This window comes from Hippocampus zosterae, chromosome 6 (assembly GCF_025434085.1).
Source record: "Hippocampus zosterae strain Florida chromosome 6, ASM2543408v3, whole genome shotgun sequence".
Taxonomy (NCBI): Eukaryota; Metazoa; Chordata; class Actinopteri; order Syngnathiformes; family Syngnathidae; genus Hippocampus; species Hippocampus zosterae.
In genome coordinates this window covers 10241086-10263127 of record NC_067456.1, presented here as the reverse complement: position 1 = coordinate 10263127, position 22042 = coordinate 10241086, and the positions used below count along the sequence as shown (strand labels likewise).

Below are 22042 nucleotides of genomic sequence, written 5' to 3'. Positions count from 1 at the left end.
ACATGGATATTAACACCGCTGGCACTCTCCTCAAAAAAACAGCGGCACCTTGTAAATTAGCAGCAGCCCACTTTGTGTTTGTTCACCCCAGCAGGCATATCAATTGAGGCAATCAAAGTGTTTTGTTTCTGAGTGTTTTCATGATAGAAACCCTGCAGTCCTGCTAATGCGGATGCTTTCTTTGCTCCACCAGAGACGAGAGCGCGTAAAATCAACCAAAAAAAAAACAAAAACAAAAAAAGCCTAATGGCAACAGCTTTACTCACTTTTCCATTAATAGATTAAAATCACACGACCGTGGGTCACTTTTACCAACCATTAGCATTCATCGCATCCAATCTCTTCATTTTATCTGGCTAATCTCATCTCTCTGCACTCCCAAGTACAAGGGGGTCCAATGTTTCAGTCGATGACTTTAATCACAACTGCAAATGTGGTCATTTAGAACACGCCGCAGATGAACCGAAGCAAATGCAATTATAGGTGAAATAATTTTTACCGTTATCCGGGAGGCAATTAAGAACACGTAACTAAACATTTCGGAAACTCACTCGAAGTAACGCATTTAAAGCGGATAAGCGTCGCCATCACGTTCAGAAAATAACTCTGTGAAGATAAGTTGAGTGTTATAGGTAGCGCGAAGGTAGAAGTGAGTTGCTTATTAGTATTTCTGAAATTGCTTTGGGGACCCCGCACCTTCAGCAGTAATTATTGAATTGCTTCTGCAATCTTTTGTTTGACGAGGGATGGACATTTTAGTCAAATGGATGTTTTGTTGACCCGCCCTTTGGCCCATTTGATTGTCAAGTTCTACCTGCTCTCTTTGTTGATTCCTCTATTGGAAAACTCTGAACACCTCTGCATACACAAGTAGGAGCTGAAGCGCGCACACACACACACACACACACACACACACACACACACACACACACACACACACACACACACACACACACACACACACAGAGTCCTCCCCTCCTCAATGTCAGGTCCTCTGGCGAGAAGCACTTCCAAAAAGGCAACACGTTTGACAGCCGGCTGACGGCAGTTTGGTTCTCTCCTATGTTACGACTGCCATCATTTCATCCTTATTGCTTCGGTAAATCAAGTTCAATAAATTAAATAATTAGCCCACATGCCCCCTGCTCATTACTTAGACATCGAGTATGACTGGGACCACGTACATTATGTTCCATTTGGAAGAAGGGACAAGGCACTAAATACAAAATCAAGACAAATTGTTCGCACAGTGTGATTCCTCATAAAATGAATTGTATTACAAGGTTAGAGTGCACAACTTTGTAATTGCGTATTATTAGTTGGGGCTGTGTTCACACTGTTCACATCTGGTTTCGATCAAGTGTGAATATTATCATCCGATCCTGGGAAACTAGAAGACCAAGACCAATTGAAAGATTTTTTTTAAAAAATCATAATACTGTCCAATTACGGTGTGACGTTAGAATTTTTTTTTGACAGCTTTTGGTCCAGTATTTTAAAATTCCGTCTGAACACAAAGTGAACCAGACCAGAGTACTGAACACCGCCTAAGAAAGCAAGAGAAAATCTCAGAATGCCATTATGTCTCAGAATGGTCATCAAATACTGTACAAAATAAATAGTCATGGACGTAGAATTCGCACCTTTACCGTAGATCTTTAAAGGGGCCTAAACTTTTTCTGCGTTTCCCAAATCAATCAAAAGCTATGATTTCAAAGTCTTGAAAATCCCACAGCCACAAGAAACAATGGTGCTATTAGTTTCTTTGTAGCTCTTTTTAGAATGTTTGACAAATCGGTAACCAATGTGAATTGTGGCCTAATGTCAATCAAAACAGAGCATTTTTTTCTGTTTTGGTAGGGAAGGGGAGCTGAGGAGGGGTTATTCAGAAATGTTTATTCCTTGGAGCTCCTCCAAAATGTTTTTTTTTTCCAACTTCTATATGTATAAAAAGGGACAGAATATGTTCATCATCATTTCTCAGGAAAAGTGACGACACCTGAATTCGCTAAAAGCTGTTTTTCATTTTAGTGGCGAGTTGACTACTTTTTGTGCGGTTTGGCTCACTTAGCAATAATTAATCTCTTATATCTCTTAAATAATCTCTTTGTTAGAAGCAAAAATGGACTCTTCAGATTCTAAATATGCATCACTCGGCCATTTCTGACCAATTTTGTCCATGTGACAACCCAGTAAACACCCTCCCCCCCCTCCCCTAACCGCCCCCTGCTGAAGTTCCCTGCCCAGTTACCAGCTTTAATCTGTCATTCAGACCAGTAGTCATGTCAGCCACTGAGCATCCACAAAGACACCCAGCCTTCATCTGAACTCAAATTATGTTCGCCCCCCCCTCCCCACCCCATAATGCCCAAAAGCCCACACACACCCCCTACCCGTCATTTTCAATGAAGAATCAGCCCCCGACTGAGCACAGGAGAGAGTCGCAACATGAACAGGATGGACAGCGAAGATTTGTGGGGATGACACGAGCCTTTGATTGGGATTCTTGGTCAAGGTTTGGCATTTCATTGTTGTCACAGACAAAGTAAAATCATTACTATTGATAAATTTGAGGAATCGATCCCCCCCACCAACCAACCACCACCACCACCACCCCCACAACAAATGGGATTTGAAATGATCACGCAGATGTCTGTCGGAGCAAGCTGACATCGAAGTATTTTAATAACCACTTTGGTGTTACCATGGCATCGATGTCGTTAACCTAGTCAGCCATGTTTGGTTTTGATCACTGACATTTACCTTCTGCCTTGCTGGTGCAGTGATCCATTGATTGCTTGTTTCGGACGATTGATTACTTGCCACTGTAACCTCAAAATTAGATTATTCAAGTAGTTTTGAGTACTAAAAATATTGTGAAATCATCATGCTTGCCACCCGCCTTTCAAATGTGATTACTTCTAGTATCACTGTAGTTTGAACACATCTAAATCAACTAGAAGGCAGCTTGATAGATAAATCACTCGTTGCGTTTTATCTCCCCGGGAACGCTGGCATATCATTTGGCCAGTGGATTCGTTCTCGTTTGTTTAATGTCACCCGACCTCTTAAAGTGAAATTGTGACATGCTCAGTTTAAGTGACGAACTCGTTGGCCTCCTGCAATCTCAGCAAACGTGTGGGCCACTTGAGCCCGCCATCCCTGCGCACCCCGTGTGTTTTGTTTTTCAAGCTTCACATAAAACAGAACAGTTGGGTGGCCTCGTTTTTTTTTATACGTGGGCTGGGGAAGGCTAGATTAATAAAGTATATTGGCACAGCGAGGTCACTCTTGGCATGAGAATTTCACTGCGGTGAACTTACTGCATAAGCAGAATAGCACACAGTGTGGCTGAAGGTCAGTGTTGTTCAAAGCGTGAGATTCGGGAAAGCCCAAGTTGACAGAAGTAGCTTCTAGTATAATTGCCTAATGTCTAAAATAGTAGACCCCTTGTGAACCCAAACTGGCCAATCACAGCGCACCACGGGCTCCAACAGAGGTATAACACTGTACACTTGTGAACCAAAACGGTCATGTTGTATTTCTAATGTGAGATGTAGCTGCAATTTGTCACGCTATCAAGCTTAGCCAGCTAAGCTAATGAAGCGACCTGATTGGTTTGCATTTTGGCTACCAACTGTACTTTGTGAGTACTGATTCCTATCGGGGGTTGTTTTTATTTGTTTTGTTTTCAGTTCTGTCTGATTTTGCTTTATCCTCATTTAAAGAAAATATGACCCCAACCTACAAGGATCTTCTTGGACTCATTGCTATTTGATCCCATTTTCTTTTCAAATTTGAGGTCAAGCATATACAAAGTCGATAAACTACCAACCCACTCAAGGTCAAAGAGTTCACCGTACAAGGCTGATATCTTATTTTCTGAAGAAAAAAAATATATTTTTATTTTTAATATACTCTGGTAATGTTAGTCGCTTCAGATATTTCCCATGTTGCCTGAAAATGACGACATCTACACACGCACACACACACCAAAGCTGCCTCACCTCTTCAATCATTCTGGCTTGTGTTGATCAAATGGATGCGCTGAAATCTGTGCCAAGTATGCCATAAACATTCATGAATCCCCTGCGGATTTTGACCCTTATTTGTTCCATCAAGTTTGTTGTACACTCAATAAAACTCATATACTTACATTCGCTGATGATCACACTCAGCCAAAACCCCGTACGCCCAGAGAAAATGCATCCCACCAAGTGGCCCGCGCGCACCCGCTCTGCACCTATCAAACATCTACTAATCTGTGGCTGCGTCTCTTGTGTTTCCTCTACATTCTCTCTAAAACATTCCTGCGCATACCGTCCCTTGACATGCATACTGTCTGCTGCAATGTTGTCTTTTTACCTGTGTCTGTGTGCAATATGATTTTGTGTGGAATGGACCAACATTGTCATCTACGGACATGAATCTTGGTGTTAACGTTTGTTAGCCGCAGGGTTTATACAACTCATGCACACGATGTAAATACAATTCCAAATAGGAATGTGGATTTAATTTGCAGGCAAAAAAAATGATCCCATCATACGTCCTGGTTATGCTCTTAACTGGCTTTTTTTTTTTTAGTAGATGCACATGTTGGAAGCAATGCTCACAAATGATCATCTCCGCCATGACTTCTACTGACTAATTTTGCTGAGGTTTAGACCAAAACTCTACTTTTTTTTATCTTATCGATGATGTTTTAGTCAATGCGCATCTGGAAAAAGGTGTACTATCTTTCTACATTTAGATGTTGATAATATCAGGAGGAATTAACCCTTTCATGCACAAATAATGACAACCTGTAACCTGATAAGCTGTCCACTGTTGTAACCACTGTCCCCGAAAGGATTAAAGATGGGAAAATTGAGCATGGCTGACTTACATTCATGGGATTCGATCATTCTGAACGCATTTTTGAATGGCAGTGTCATATCAAGAAAACTAAGGCAGGTCAAAAGAGATGTTGCTCAATTTGCCATCGCAGGTGTCGTATTGGACTTTTTTCGACACATTTTTTTTTTAGACTGAATCAACAGTGGGCCTCTATGAGTTGCGCATGGCTAGTGGTACCGGTGGACTCAGTTGCTTCAAGATGAGATTAATCACCAATCAATTCCACCCCTTGAGATTTACGGTCATTTTTAACAATTGGTTATTTAGTGATTTTAACAATCTCTATTATTATGACAATCCCTATTAGAAAACAAAACAATTTATGGCTGAACTCACCTTAGTCAAAGATTAATTAAGCATGTCAAAGATGTTTTTCTTTTACCGTATTATTGTTTGTATTCATATTTAGAATCGCAGCGTTATCTTTGGGAAAGAAATGTTCTATCCAGGAACCCATTTCATTCATGACCAGACAGCAATTGTTTTATATTTTGGCCTTTTTGAATGTTTGAGAGATTCTTATGAAGGAGTTCTGGCCACAGGAGTAAATAACGGTCTCGCTCTATTTTCGTCAAATGTCATGGTCAGAGCTCCTCCATAATTTCAACATCAATGTTGATGAACTTGTCTGATATTTCATACGAGCCATGTCGATTTAGCATGAGCAGAATGGGCGTTCCTCGTTTTGACAATCCAATCCATTTGGCACGTTTAAGAAATTTTATTTTGACTTGGGGTGGAGGGGAATTGCTTGTCTGCTCATCCTAACTCTTTGGAATGATCTGTGTCAATGTGGGCTCGAAGCTCTCATCTTGCCTTTTTTTTGTTGTTGTTGTTTTTTTTGTAGATAAGTACTCTGTGTTGAGGGATGTAGCGGGCGAGGGGAGAGAGAGACAGAGAGCAATACAAAATGCCATTTAAACGTCTCCCCTTTCCAGGTACTTAACGACTGTGTGAATGTGTCTCTGAGGACACGACACAGGTCGAACTGCATCGCTGCGTGCGCTGACTGACTGCCGTGTCTCTCTTCTCGCTCACCTCCCCCTCACCCCCACCCGTCTGTTTTTCTCCTATTGACTTCTCTTTGCCACCTTATCAACCTGCCATCTGCCTGATCTCATCTGTCACTCATGCCCTCTTTGTCTTGTGCCTGTCACTGCTGCATTTCCACTTGCATGCAAACAAAACACCTTCACACGAAACCTTTCATCTACTCCTCAACCCCCCCCCCCCCCCCCTTCGTCTACGCATGCCACTACACACCAGAAGCAGCCAGATGGCCCATCTGTCAGGCAAACCGCCAATCCCTGCCCTCACAACCCCAATGAGCACCCTATGGCCCTGGGCGCCCAGACCCTGAACCAGACCTCGAACGCTTCCAACGCCACGGCCCCCGCCTCCACCCGTTACCAACCCCCGGCATGCTGTGACATTCCTTGCGCCCTGATCGTGCAGCACTCCTACGAACCTGGCAATCCCTCCGAGCTCACCCCCAAAATGCGAATGACCACCTTCACCACCTCACCCCCGACCCCAAGGTTATACATACAGTAGAACGTAGAAGCCACGAACAGCATGACGGAATTGGTTCAAAGCAAATGATCAGTCCATGTTGATCAGACGAGCATTTGTCCTCACCGTGTGTGTGTGTCACGTGGCCTTTTTTGCCTTTCGAGGAGGCTATTCCAAATAGTGTTGCGCTCATCACGTGCCATGCGACACTTAAGCACATAATACTTGATTCACCAAAGTGATGCCTTTGCTCTGTAACAGATATCAGAGGTGACCGTTAATGATGTACAGTCGGGTGCAGTAGTGTGATGATGGCAGAACGTCCCACAACACCCTTTCACTCGTGCCCGCCGCCGTCCCTTTTCTGTCTCGCCTCATCGTGACCCCTCCCACAGAGGGCAGATAGTGATTGACTTTTCTCTCGCACGTCCGTTCGTTTTGTGATCGAACCAATTCTTGGCACTGCTACGGCATACCCTTGTTGTCATTGTCCGGTGTGTGTATGATAGTGGCAGGAAAAGCATTAGTGCCCTCCCGTCCTCCCCCCGCCCCCCAAGTGCTCCTTCCTTAGGGCGTGCCGCTGTCGGTCCACCAGCGTCAAATGATTGGGCCCAAGCCCTTTCCAGAATTCCCTTGACCCACAGGACACGGTCAGTAAATCTGTTTTAAACCCTGGTTATGCATCCTCTATCCTCAAAACTCCCTTTAGTTTTTTTTTGTTTTTTTTGTAGCTTGCAGTATTTCCACAGTGCCTTGAATCACCACCTAAAACAATGTGACACCCCCGCACTTTCCGCCACCGACCTCTGTGAGCGTTAATTCACAGAAAAATGAAATTCTTCCTCTCAGCCCTCGTTCACCTGAACCCTGTCCTGCTTTTAAGCAAACTGCACCATCCCGCCAACGCCCCGTCCACCTCTCCGGCAGCAGCATGAAACTCCTCTCACTTGTGATGGAAGTTTTTGTTTGTTTGTTTGTTTGTTTTTTTATGTGAACATGCAAAGATACATATTCTGAGTCATTCTGAGTTTCATTTAGTGCAATTAAGCCGATGGTCGTTGTAAAGTAGAGCCTTTGACTGAAAGCTACAGTGGAACCTCCAAAGTTGAACAACAATTCCATCGCGGGGTTTGACTTCCAAGTTGTTCTCGTTTCAAAACGTTTTTTTCCTCCGGAGAAAATTCCTTTGTTCCGAGCTCGAACTGTTTGCATCATAAAACCTTGATTCACCCTACGGCTGATGTTTATCTAGCTAAAGAAATCTAAAACGAACTCTTACAACTCACCCTGTGAAGATTTTTCTCCCAACTATAATCTGATGAGAGTTGAATTAAAGTTGCCATCGTCTGTATTTTTTCAGTGCAGTGCTCAACTTTCTTTTTCTGAGTGGTTTTAGGTGAAGGCATATTTTGATAGACCAGCACAGACAAAATTCATAATTAAAAATACAACTCATCATTGGGCTGAATGCAGTCGCTGTGACTAGTGAGATTCTTTCTCGTTACGTTCAATAAGCATTTTGCAATTTCACCGGGGGGTTTTTGGGGTTGAGGATAGACCGGCTTTATTTATGGAAAAATATTTCCCATCTTTGTAGCACAGTATGGCAATAGGCCATCCTGCGACAAGTGTCGTAAAGACGTTGGTGCGTGTCGTGATAGGAATAAAGTTCTTGTAATCGCACAGTTGTTGCACCACGCGTTATTGGACGTTCTATTTTTGTGGAGGGTGGGAAAGTTTCATTTCACGCCACCACACTCGTTCTACACCACCAGTTCTCTGGTGAAGCGGATAAAAACATTTTAAGATATCGGAAGTTGGAATAGCCAAAGCGCGCAAGGCGAACTACTATTCCCTCCCGCCGCCATCGAATTTTCATCCTCTCGGGCCAACACATGAAGACCATTTTGCATGAATGGCCCGATGCGCTGCTGTTCCAAAGAGTGTTATCGTTTGGCAAAGGCAGCGGAAGAGCGAATCAAAAGTTCTCTGTTGGTTGGCCTATTGGAGGAGGTGTCGTAAACAGATGATAAGCGATTAGTAGACTTCAATCTTTAAACGTTGATGCAAAGTAAGAAAATCGAATCATGGACTGTTTGGTTCAGCCTCTCTTCTATCATGTATAATGTATTTATATTAGTTTGTTAAAAAAAAAAAACATTGTACTTGATGATGTTTAATTTATCCGTTTTCCTCATATGAGCCTTCAGATCATTTCCTATGTGGCAATAACTTCCATTTTGGGGCACTTAGACACCATCACACAAGTTGATCCTTGATATGCGCAAACCTGAAGTCTCACCGGCATTGCTGACCTTGCGTGATTTCAATTTTGAGGATTTTTTTTTTCCAAGATCAAAACAATATTGGAGAGTTTGACTTTGGAAGTTCCACCGTATATCATATGAAGCAATCGATCAATAAGTCATCGAAAAAGATGCAATTGGTCCAAGTGAAAGGAATTCCCATGAAAATGAGATGTTGGTCTCAATGCGAATTCTGCAGCCGAGCGGCCTTTTGTGACTTTGGGCTACGTGACGTGTTTCTTTCCATTCACTAATTGTATCAGTGTATGAAGGTGTCGGGATACTTTATGCAGTTGGTGTTGACGCTGGAATCGCAAAGCACACAGTGCAACGGCGGTGTGTTTTTTCACCATTCCAGATTCTGCACTCCCTTAGAGACTTTGTAGAAGTGTTTGTATGTTCCTCTGTCAGTATCCTGACCACGCTTATCCCTCCTCCCTCCATTTTTCCCTCCCTCTTCTTCTGCACACCCTCATCACATCATGTTCATCTTCCACCTCACGATGGTCATTTCCTATCCTCGCAAATCGTGTCCATGGCACCTTGCGATCATTTGCTCACCCCCCCCCCTCTCCTCATTCCTGTCGCGATGATCGTTACCCATCCATACTTGTCAAATGGATGACATGCGGAACTCATCGCCACCCTTGTCCGATTCCTCCTTTTCAACAACCAACTTCCTCTCACAACTATTTCTGCACTTCACCTTATCAATCCGATTGTTTTTCCTATTTGTTTGGAAATGTTCCTTAAATATCTCAAATACATTTTACATACGTTCCGCCTTTCTTTGTTCCTATCCCGGGACTCTTTTTGGACCATCAACCGTCACGGCCTTTCTGTTCTCCATCCTACTCCTTCCTTCCCCCTCGCCCCCTCTTCGCCCTGCAGGACGATAAGGAGATCGACCTGGAGCACCTACACCGCCGGGTTAACAGCCTGTGCACAGAGGATGAAAGCCCCCACAAGCAATTCTCCACCTCTTCCGTCGATCTGACGCCCCTCGACATGGACGCGCTGCCCGCCGCCCGCCAGGCCCTGGAGCAGATAAGCGACTTCCGTAACACGCACATCACCACCACCACCTTCATTCCCGAGCAGATTCAGACCCTCAGCCGCAGCCTGTCCGCCAAAGCCGCCGCCGGGTTCTCGGCCGGCTTCGGCGGCGCCGGCGCCGGCGTCATCCACCAGGATCACCGGACTGGCGGAGTCGGCCCTTTTAGGCAGAGGGCGCCCAACGGCGGCTTCTTCCGTAGCCCCATTAAAACAATGTCCTCCATCCCCTACCAGCCCACAGGTCCGGGACCGAACTTTGGATATGGCAACGACCCAGACAGAGGTACATCCATCTAAGTGCTTGCTTAGGGATGGTTTGGTAAGGAAGAGGCAGGAGGCGGGGAGGGGCGGGTGAGGGGGGAGGGGGTCTATGGGAAGATCCAACGGCGTTATAAAACAAACAATGCGAAGAGAAAGAGCCGCCGCATAGACACTTATGTACATAGTCACTTTTATGTTTTCAGTTTCCTCCTTGGAAGATTCCATTTTGTATGAGGGGGGGGAGAAGGTGTGGCTCTGCTCGGACATTCGGTATGTGTGCAAATGGGACAGTGTCAACAAAGAAATGAGATTTTTGCTTGATTGGTGTTCTTCTTGTGCTTGTTCGGGGCTGTTCTTTTCAGGGTGTGTGTAATTTGTTTTTGTTCCCCGAACATGAGGACTGCCTGTCTGAAAATGTCCCTCAAGAACTCCTGTATTGCTCTCCTTGCACTCCAGCTTGACCTTGGTGGTGGTCTTGCCATGAAACAAAAAAAAATATCCAATCGGTGTGCCAATACCTTGGAGTATTGCGGGAGAACTCGGACGCAGAAATTATCTAAAAGTTCGGCCTCCATGCTCAAGTATCTCCGTCTTACTTTTCGAATGCCCGGTCATCTCTTAAGATGATGTCACCACTGCGGATCAGCTGGGCCGAAGACTGAACAAGGGAGCGAATGCAAACGGCTGACTGGTGAACTTTTCAACTGCCCAAATCTTCATGACGCTGTACAAAAAAAAAAATGACGCCCGTCGTTTCGGTGTGCCGGCCCGAAAACAAACGTGTCCATTCTTTGATGCACATTGAAGACGCTTTGTGAACCCCACTGCACTGCACCAGTGCCCACAGACCTGTAAGTGATTGTATGTGCAGATGACCTTTTCATTTTAATTTTTTTTTTGTTTTGTTTCCTCACACATGGTACTGTACTATCTGCTTTTCAAGTCATGGTGAGACCTTTCCATCACACTCTTCAGAAAGGTAATAGAAAGGAACGAAAACAAACAAAAAAATATATATAAAAAGAAATTATTTCAATGCTTATTATGTCTTTTTATGAGATTTCTTTTCCGAAAAAAAAATATTTTAACACGTGGAATGTGTTTTTGGTTAGGAAATCCCTCCCAAAAAAAAAAAAAAAATCATTGTTCCGAACTGTCTAATTGTTTGATCTGCTTAAATAAGTGCTGTAGTCCCTGTTTTTGAAACATGCATCATTCGAAACTTACGTTTACATTTTTTGGCTTTAGTCTCAATGGCGTCTTAAAGCGTCATCCTCTAGGCTCATGTCTTAAAACGTCATGCTTTCGGGTCATGTTTTTGAATCCCATGATTCATTTCTTATCAGCATCGAGTTGTAAAATGGGTTTAGTGTTGAAGGAGAGACCACTGCAAGAGCATTTTCAGAACAGGCCTTACACACCAACTAAACCGCTTTTAACCCTTTTCAACTGCCAGTCGAACCCCAAACGTCCTAGCGTAGAGGAGAACACCGAAGAGCGGATGCGTTTGGAATCTTTTTTTTTCTTCTTCTTCCTGTCACATTAAATGTACTGTGTCTTGATGACTTGTTTTTAAAGTGCCAATTAATTCCAACAAGACCATTAAGGTGCATTTCAGTGGCGATAGGCGGCTGGTGTACATGAAAAGCACTTTGTGTGGGCGGGGCTTTGGGTTGGTTCAATCAGAAGCTGAGCGGTTTTCATTGACACTTAATAATTGAAAGTGTTATCGTTGTTTCCAGCAATTTTTTTTTCATTTTATCTTTAAGAACTAAAAACGTTGTGCATAGAGAACTCGGTCCAAGCCACGGTGTTTAGAAGCAAGCATTCTTAGCTGTTCTTTTCTTATCTTGTTAAGCTGCAGTATGGCTACCGAATGGTAAAATAGGACACAGACATTTATAAAAGTTTTATTTAGTCTAAATCAAAGACATTATTAATGGGGGGGTGCGGGAAAAAATGTATATTTTACATGTTAATGCTATTTTTGTTAAACAAAAAGGAAAGTATCATAATGAGCTATTTTGTTGAGTTGTTTGTTTTTCCACCTTCCTACAGCGTTTCCCAAACTTTTTTCCAACTCAAGTCCCAAAGGGAATTTCTCTGCAGGAAATTATTCAAATGTATTTCCGTAACATTGATTGATTAATTATTAGTGATTTAGCGACAGAAAATTGACCCGTGGCCCATTTTGGGTCCGATGCAAAGTTTGGGAAACCCTGCCTTACATGATCAGCATAATCACATACTTATAAACCCCTTTGACTCACATACTCTCAATTCATCAGATTTTTTTTTTCTGGCTAAATAACAAAAATTGGCAAGTTACATATTCATGAAAAAGAAGCATGCACAAACTTGCTCCTGTCGCAGTCTGTCGACATTTTTGTTTTTAATTTCACATATTGGACAGCAGATTTTACTTGGAAGTATTCCAAATTAAGAATGACAACAAAAAAGAAAATATGATGTACAGTATTTAAGATAGGCCTATTTTGTTGTATGTGTTGCATATTATTCAAAAACTGAACAAACCGGAGGCCTCTGTTGCAGGTGGCAAAGCTTTCTGTGTATAATTTGTCTAATAAACAGGTTTTCTACAGTGGGATGTTTTGAGGGTTTTTTTTTGTTTGGTTTTTTTGGGGGGGGGAAAATTTAAAACCGATGTCGAGTAAGGACCACTTCATATCCTGAAGCTGGAGCTAGGTCAGGATTAGCCACCAGATGTCAGCAAAGGCAAGTATACAAAATTCTAAGGTACAGTACAATAGATTTTCTTTTAGTCCCCTTGACATGCTGCAGCTGATTCTTTAAATTTTGTGTTTTATGTGTCTTTATATAAAACTGAAGAACTGCTTGATTATACTTGGGTTGTTTTTTTTTTCCATTTTGCTTCATGCTGTGTAATGCATATTCTTTTATTTATTTATTTTGTAATTTGGTTGTAGGACAATGGCACAAGACCTTCCTAAATTACTTCCAAACGTAAATTAATTGTGAATCTCGATGTCGTCATTCATTTTTCTGAGTATGCATGTGAAGAATATCCCTCAAAAACACTGATTGTCTTAATGATTTCTCACACTTATCTCTGTGTGTGTGTGTTGTTTTTTTTTTTTTCATTTTCACAATGTCCCATCACTGAAGAGCTATTTATTTACTTATTTATTTTTTAGGAGAGGCCCGACCGGATACTCGTGGTCCTCTAGGACTACCAGGTCCCTGTTGATGCCGTATTGGTGGCCCTGAGCTGAAAGATTAACCTTGTGAAGTGTATTCATGCTACTTTGCTTTTCTTTTTTCATGCCACCATAACAGGTTTCCATTGATGCTGAAAAAAAGGGGAAATTTTAATGACAATCGTTTAACCAAAATTTAGCTTTTTCTCTCTCATGGAAGAAAGCGTCTGGCTGCTCAGAACAATTGTGACCAACATAATTCATGATTTAAACAAAAGAAAATTATTTGAAAAGCATGTACCGTCGCCAAAAACACAGCACCATGGCAATAACCAGGGATGCCCGCCGTTTGTTCTCTATGCATTGGGTCTTTCAGTTGTCTTCAAAGGGTAAGTAGTTTTTCCTTTTCCTTTGATTTTTTGAACAGGGGAAAGCTAAGTACATTACAAACTTTTTTCCACTATTAATGAGACCAACACAAGTGGGGGTGTTTAGTGGATGGGTTTAGAATTGACCGATCACATTCAAACTCATGTTAAATGGGTGTCGGCAGTTATCACACACCTACCGCCGTTTAAAGTACCACTATTACCCCAAATCAATTCACATATGGATCAATAGTTTGAATTCTTTGACGTAGTGTTTTAAATGTTCGGTAAAGCACTGTTCCAGCTGCAGCGGTTGTGAACTGTCCATATAAACAAAGATGTACAGGATCGTATGTATTCCCTTTAGCGTAGCTTCATCTAGTGGATGCATAATGTAACTGCAGCCATGATTGTAGCATCTCTTCTCTGTGCCTTATAATGCGGTGCGTCCTATATGTGAAAACGGTTTTGAAATAGGCCATTCATTTAAGTTGCGCCTCATACTCCGAAGTACCTTACGGTGCAGAGAATACGGTGAATATGTTTTGGACATAACAAATAACTGACAGAGATTTAAAAAATAAAAATAAAAAAAAAAGAGCTTGTCCACAAACCTGGGGACTCTCATCTCTTCATTTCAAGTCTTCAAATGGTGAGTAGTTCTTTAGTTTTATTCGGTTTGTTTGGGTTGTATGGGGTTGATAGTTTGAACCTGAAGTGACTGGATAAAGTATTTTTACATGACATATCCGATGCCGATATTGCATAACATTATCTTCCGCCACTTAGCTTCATCTGTCATATTGTATCGTTGGTATTTTAACGCTTCCTATGTTGAGTAGTTTCACTTTATTTCATTTATTTATTCATTTTGTTTGATTGTGTGGTGATTCATATGCTTGTGCAGTGAAAATTTTTCACATGGTGATGTTTTGTGCCTGGAATTGATAATGTCCCCTAACGTTACATTTGGAAGAATTGCATCCTAATAAATGTTGTTAGGTGTGTTCATCGATACTTCAAATGGTGAGTAGTTTTACTTTTTCTTCGACATGGACATGTAAACATACTTTTCATGACCTATGGTAAAGAGATTTCAATCCTTGAAATAATGAGTCGTTTTACTTGATTTTCATCTTATTTGTTTGATCATACTATGGTCATCTTAACACATGTGTGACAGAAAAGAATGCAAAATATTCATTGAAGAATGATTTTATGATGGGGCTTTTGAGATTGTTTTTCAATGCTGAAATGTGCTCATACTTTTCGTGATCAATGCTCTGTATTAGAGTATTTCAACCCTTGTGTCAGAGTTCCATGGTGTTTGATTATACAGTGGACAATTGCTTTGTACACTTGTATAATATTTACAAATGTTAAGGTGTTAATTACTCGGTGATGATTCTATTGTTTGTACGGATGTAGTTAGAGGACATTTCTCCTTTTTTTTTTACTTCAGTCACATTCATGGGCAGTGCCTTGTAGGTCAGGCCACAGTGAACCACAGTCCGGGCTTGCGTTCCCCCTCGTGGCCCCCCTCACTTCAGCCGCGTGCCCGTCGCGTTGCGGTCTCCCAGGAGATGAGCATGAGGAGCGGCAGCACGCAGACTCCTCTCCCCGGTACTGGAATGATGGAAGCCCCCCTACCTTTAGTCCCTTCTCTCATCCCATCCTATAGAGGAGGTGCCCCCCCGCAGGCATGGCCAATGGAACATAGAGTCTCCATTGTGGCCGCGACACTTTAATAATGGCCGGCTACAATATCCAACCTGTCGGTAGCCTCAGGAGCCCCCGTTGGATGGAGGGGGGTGGGAGCTTGTTGGTGGTGAGAGGGGCGAACGCTCGGCGCCAGACCAATGTCCCTCGTGATGGATGCATGAATAAAAAAATATAGGGATGGAAGCCTACTTGCAGGATATTCCCTTTTTTGGCAAAAGGTATCTGCAGCGCACCCCCTTCCTTGTAGTTCAACTTAGCCGCATTCATCAGCGACTGCAGTGTTTTCCAATTACCTTTATTGAACATAAACATATATTTTATGCAACAAAAACACACAAAAAAAGAAAATGGCTCCAAAATGATTATCTCGGTTCACAAACTTCATTTGTTTGGAGACGGTATGCTCGAATCCAAATGTTCTCAAATCGAGGCTATGTTACCAATTAAAACGAATGGAAACGGTGTTAATCCGTTCTGGCCCCAAAATGAAGTTATGTTTAGGTCTTTAGTTAAAAATCAGTACATTACAATTTAGAAATAAGTGAAAGCATACTTTTTTTGTGAAACAATGTGATCTTTTTGAAATAAAGACGCTCTCCAAGTTTCATTCATCTATGCACATCAAAAAGAAGGTTCCTCTTCATAGTGAGACACAGAAGAATCCCGCTTTATTTCACAAATTCACCAATTGTCTTTTGCTCATGGAAAACCTCATCCATTCTAAGCAATTTCTTTAACGCAAGATGCCACAAAAAGGCACCAAAGCCCTGTCTTGTATATCCTCACTGTAGTCAAAGAAAGATTGTGAAGGAATACAGCTCAGCAAAGACAAATATATTTGTATTTTATGGAGGAGCTAAGTTTAGCCTAGGTTGTTTGTGGTTGGATCTTTGCCATTTACAGTATTTTTTTAAGGTTTATGAGTATGAAATGACATTGTATTAGGATCGTACTTTGTGCCATATTTATTGTGTAAAAAAGATATGTAGGCCAGCAGACATCGGCCGTCGTTACTTGAGCTTTTTCACAGCAAAACTTTATTGAAAATGTATCGTTCAGTTGAGCACAAAGCTATTATTCTGTTGTATGAATGGCAACAGGTGGATACACAAATTAATTGCAGCTTCTTCCATCAAGTGGAAGAGCATTTCATTGTTCTGCCTGTGGCTATGTGTTGATGTAGTAGATAGATACATTGTTTTTAGTAAATAACTAATAATCTCTCACAGCACGCTCTGTCGATGTACAGAGTTTGGGGATCAGTGAGCTACTGTATTCAACGTCCTTAATTGAGCATAGTGTAATTAGACTTAATAGCCCATTATTAGCGTGCTGCATCATTGGCCACACTGCACCTTTGTAGCTTTGATTGTTCTTCAGTGCTATGATCACATTGATTCACATTATCGCAAGTTTGTACACACACTCACACTCACGTGTGTCACTGGAGCCCAGCTCATGTTTCGTAAGCCTCCCGTGAAGACTCGTACACCCGTCAGGGCGTTCCGAGGCGTGGATCAAAAGAGTCGCGGAGTGCGACAAAAGCCGAGTGGAACTAGAGATGATGGAAGGAAGGAAAGTGAGAGAGATAGGGAGGGATCGAGAGAGCAAAGGGGGGGATAGAGAAGGGAGAGAGACAACCCCAGGAACCCTTTGTATGCCCCCGATCCCATGTCATCCCACTTGATTCCCTGTATAGGGAAGTATTTTAATATTTATTCATATTTATGTATAAAAGCTAAAATAAACAATAACTCACCCTTTCATTTTGAGCCATAAAGCAGTCTTGTGACTTATGTTGATTTTATGCAAATACTGCAATGCGAGGACAAAGATGAGAGTGTAAATACATTTCATCCCTGCTTCTATGGTTATCATCACATATTTCCTCTTTGGCCACTTCCTTCAGATGTGCGGCTCCATGTAAAGAAAAAACATTTAGTATTTTTAGGAGGTCAGTTTAAGGATTTTTTTAGGGGGGGGGTTGTTTGTTTGAGGGTTTTTTTGGGTGATGTTAAAGGCATTGACACCTTCCCCCTGGAGGCTATTTATGTTGTTCTGAAAAGATCAGTCATCAGTTCACTGTTAAAAAGGGCTATTCTATTGGTGCCTTTTGTGCAGTACATTAATCTGTAGAAAACTGGAAGAAAAAAAAAGTTTGGAGCTACCTCGTGCCAAAAATTAAAATACTGTTTTTAACTAGGCTATCGCAGGAGTAACGCCATAATCAATTAAAAACATTAGGTCCTGAATATGAAACAAATACATACTAGGTCACGTACGGTGGCTACTGAGCGTGCCTTTTGTTGTTCACCGACAGTCCCCTGTCCAGGCACGTGACACGCAAAGTGCACCTAAAACCGTGCACTTGTGTACTCAGTGGGAGGTTCAGACCCCTATTTTCCGCAAAAGTACCACACTTTTGTAGTATTATGTAAACAGTCTGACTTGGAGATGGGGTGCATTGAACGTCTCCTTTGAGGCTTACTTTTTCTTTTCTTTGCTTTTTTTCTATTCGTCTTCTCATTGGTCGACTACACGCGACCTGCGCGAGGAGGGGGGCCACGAGACGCGTGCCGCCTTTTAAGCGCACGTCGCGTCTCCAGACACCCAAGACACGCGACGCGCGCTCCTCCTCACGCAGCGCGGAAGTCAAAACAGTCCCCGGTATCGTGTTTAGACTACCACCACTTGTAGGAGTTATTTGCCCAGCGTGGGGGGGAGGAAAACATGGACGTCCTAAGCGTGGCAGACTGGTGCCAGGACGCCAAGGAGGCGAGCTATGAAAGTGATCCACGCGACTGGCTCGCTCCCGCGCAAACTTCAGGCGCCTGCGACACACGCGACTCTTCGGCGGACTACCTGGGACATTCGCCCTGTTCCAGCACCGGTTCTTTTCACGGTGAGACATTCTGCTGTTTGTATATACATGCAATTTCAAATAGTTTATTTCGCATGTGGGCTTATATGAGAAGCAATCATAAAATTGTGGTAAAGGAAATTCATGAGGTGCAAAACCGTGGCAGTATATGTCGACAGACAGAAAGATAGACAGATAAATGGGGCGTTAAATGTCGTTATTTTGGCGTGTTCTTGAAAGTAGGAAGTTACTCGGTAAATTAAGTTGCTATGGTGCGTTTCTTAAAATGTGAAATTATGCAACTAGGGCAGGTGAGTGGAGTTTCTATGTTGGGTGCCAGAAAATATTGAAATTATAAAGTTAGGGGAAAGTTTAAAACGTCTCTGTGGTACATTCCATAAAAATGGGAAATTTTAAAACTGTGAAATGAAGTTTGAATTTTGCTTTCCAATAATTGGGAAATTGGGATGTCATAAGGGAAAATTATTTTTGTACACTGCTTCCAGAAACATAATAATTAGAAAGTCTGTACAAGTTGACGTTATGATAGTTCAATGAAGTTCGTTTTTCTACTGTGCGTGGAACAAAGGTGCGGTTCAATGAATGCAAGTTACTTTTAAAAATGTACAAAGAAAGTAGGCTACATCTTAGTGCGGTCAACCATTATTATATTGACTTTTTTTTACATTTAATTTACTTCCCAGCGGTCCTTAAATACCGCATTGGGTCGTTGTTGTGACGTCACCACCCAACTAAAAAAATGATCTTCTCGCTATTCCAGAGAGTGGCTCGCCGGGCTCCGGGGGTCCCCCCAGCCCTCCCAGCTATCGAAAAGCGTCTCAGGGCTCGCTCAAAGTCCGAGACCTGTGCCGCCTGAAGGGCCTGGTGGTAGCCGGCGCCGAGCAAGACGCGTCCGCCCGGCAGAGGGCCCCGTCCAGCAAACCCGCCAACGGCGTACAGCGGCAGAGGCGAGTCGCCGCCAACGCCCGGGAGAGGCGGCGCATGCACGGCCTCAACCACGCTTTTGATGCGCTCCGCAACGTCATCCCGGCAATGGACAACGACAAGAAATTGTCCAAGTACGAGACGCTTCAAATGGCGCAAATTTACATCAACGCCCTGGCGGAGCTCTTGCAAGAACCGACGTCGTCTTCATCCGTCTCCAATCCGCCAAAGAGCGACCTGTCCGCGGGTTTCGACGGCGGGGCTCCGAAGTCGCCCTCACAGCCGACGGCCAACTCTTCCGAGGGCCAGCTTGCCGCGCATATCGACGCCATGTCGCTGCGAGCAGCCTTCGACGACGTCTCGTTCCCCTCCTTGACGCTGGAGGAAGTTGCGGTCTCCCCTGCCGAGGGGGGCCCGGGTGGACGAGTTGACTCGCCCCGCAGCGACGGCGAGTTTTCCCCGCGCTCCCATTTCAGTGACTCGGATGAGATGGCGGTGGAGGAGGACGAGCTTCACGCGGTCTCTTTCTAAAATGTTCTCACACAAATATATTGGAACACCACGCAAGCCCACCAGTGTCAACCAAATTGCTCCCAAAGGTTTTTTTAAACGAATTATTTCTTTGTGACATATTAGTTTGGTTCATGCCAATTTGAGGTTGCCAGGTCTCATCGCCATTGTATCCCCCACTTCACTCCGACCAAAAATAAGCAGTCCGGTCTTTTACTAAATTGTATTTTTATCGTTATGATGTTTGTTTAATGTATTTTTGTTTGCAACTTCAAAAGTTCACCATGTGCACTTTAAAATTGTAATGATGTGTAGCCTATGTGAGCCAGGGGCTTGACAAATGATTTTTTTTATTCCACACCACAAAAAAAATAAATATTTTTGCCTGCTTGTAGGATAGTACTGCCAATTCTACCCAATAGAGCCTATTTAATGTAGCCATCATCGCTGCCTTCTTTTTTCTTTTTCTTTTGTATTCTGCTCCTTTTTTGTATGTGTGTCTTTTGCTTTCACTGGATGAGATTAATTGACATTTGTTGTTTTGTTTTTGATTTTTGTAATATGTAGGTAACTTTTCTGGAAAAGTTAACATTTTGCCATTGTTTGTTCATTGGATTTTGGAAATAAAATGCAAACGAAAAAAATAAAATAATGAGTCTTTTCTTCATTTACAAACCGAATTGATTTACTTTTGCACTCAGTACAAATAACTTGGCTTTGTTATATTTTGTCTTCGTTTTGCAAGATGCAAATCATATAAATAAATGGAAAACGGGACAGAATAGCTACAAATTTGTAGTTGTAAATGTGTCGTTTGGGTTTTATGGGCACTGGCTTTCTCTGACATGCTGGATCGATAGTCCTTGTTGTATTTTGTCTATTATATTTTAAGACAAAAAAAAGACCAAAAAGCTCCAAACGGAGTAGCAATAAAATTGTATTATTTTGTCTTTTTTTTCTGGCATTGCTCAAAATGCCCTTTAACAGCAATAAAACAATTTTCAGTAGAATCAGTAGTTTAGAATTCTTGTTCTAGTTTGTTTTTGTTGAAATACTGTCAAAGTAAAATACAACAGCTCCGAATCTAGAGGCCGAGTTGGAACATGTCTTTCTTTGGAAATGGAAAAAATTTTGACAGCATTGTCGTATTGTTTGATCTCTTTTTTTCTGTATGATTATTATCAACACATAAATGACCTACAAACCTAATTTGGGTGTAAATGTATTCCAATAACACTAATCTTATCGGCCCCAAATTCAGAACCCAAACTCAAGATGTATAGATAAGTTCTTGTTGTTGCTTTAAAAAAAAAAAGCTTTAAACCTATAGTTGCAACATTTATTTCAATGTTTCTTTCCGGTTTGACTTATTCTTAACATCTAAGCGAATTTTAGACATTCTTTCATTGCACTTTTAGTCGCGTGTGTTAAAAGTCACAAAAGTTTATCTCGGCCTTATACTCCTTTTGTTTTTGTCCGCGCTGTGCTGTCATGTGTATTTTAGTAGCAATACTTAAAGACTCAAAACAACAAGTTTGACATGTTGTCGAGACCACATTTTAACAAGGCTGTTTTTTTGGTTTCATGCACCAATCGAATTCACCCGCAATGCGCAATCAGGTGCACTGCGGTGTCAATAGTTGTTCTAGACCAGGACTTGCATCGGTCCCACAGGGCATCTCCAGAGTCTTTCCCATTCATTTTAACGGCACATTCAACATCCGATCTCCGGGTCATTGATAGTAAACAAACGTTGCACGCGCTCGCTCCCCATATGCCGCGTACGTGATCGCGTGTGCTCATCACGTCGTGCGTTAGTTGCAACGAATGCGTCGGAATACGCAAAAGCTTTTCCACGCAGTATCGTGTTGAACTTGAGTTTGTTTTCCTTCTTTTTGTTTTCTTTCAAGTGTTGCAGCGCTGGTCGGTGCGGAGGAGCGTGAGTGCCTTCCCGTCGGGCGGCTTTTGTCCGTGCATGCGCCGAAGTGTTGGATTGCCCCCCCCCCCCCCCCCCGCCCCCCCTCCCGGGAGTGAGAGCTTGCACGCTGTCAGCTGGTGAGCGCTCGCGTCCCGGAGGACACACGCACGCGCGCACACGTCGGTCGTCTCGCTCTTTCAGCATAAACAAACACGTGGACGCACGCACCTCCAACCTCCCCTCCCTTATCCAACACCCACCCCCCCCTCCCCCGCCCCGTCACTCCACTCCATCTTTTCGGCTCCATACAAAGTTTCTACAGGGAGTGACACACACACACACGCGCGCGTGCATACTCACCAAACAAAAAAAATAGTCAGAAATTATTCATGCAGTTTGAAACAGCCACAAATCATGGAGCGGCGCCCCTGTCATGGCCTCCTCTTGTTCAATTATTAACTGATGAAATGCAAGGGAGTGTATTAGGATGATCGCATCAGCTGCTTGCA

At 42.7% G+C, this 22042-nt stretch overlaps 2 protein-coding genes across 6 annotated transcripts in view; both read left to right on the top strand.

Annotated features, from left to right (window-relative positions):
* Positions 1 to 12633, top strand: part of grid2 (glutamate receptor, ionotropic, delta 2) — a 356741-nt gene extending 344108 nt beyond the window's left edge. The window contains exons 16-17 of one of the 5 annotated variants that reach the window (XR_007962806.1): positions 5744 to 5834; positions 6163 to 6304. Coding sequence is in view for 4 of the 5 variants with exons in the window: in XM_052068607.1 (XP_051924567.1) it covers positions 9606 to 10067 (462 nt within the window). In the remaining variant the exon portion in view is untranslated. The other 4 variants (XM_052068609.1, XM_052068608.1, XM_052068607.1 and 1 more) reach the window with 4 other exon arrangements.
* Positions 12634 to 17765: 5132 nt separating this feature from the next.
* Positions 17766 to 20194, top strand: atoh1a (atonal bHLH transcription factor 1a). The gene is made up of 2 exons (XM_052068652.1): positions 17766 to 18202; positions 18942 to 20194. The coding sequence occupies exons 1-2, from the start codon at positions 18031 to 18033 to the stop codon at positions 19634 to 19636; spliced, it is 867 nt and encodes a 288-aa protein (XP_051924612.1). The 5' UTR covers positions 17766 to 18030; the 3' UTR covers positions 19637 to 20194.
* Positions 20195 to 22042: the final 1848 nt, after the last annotated feature.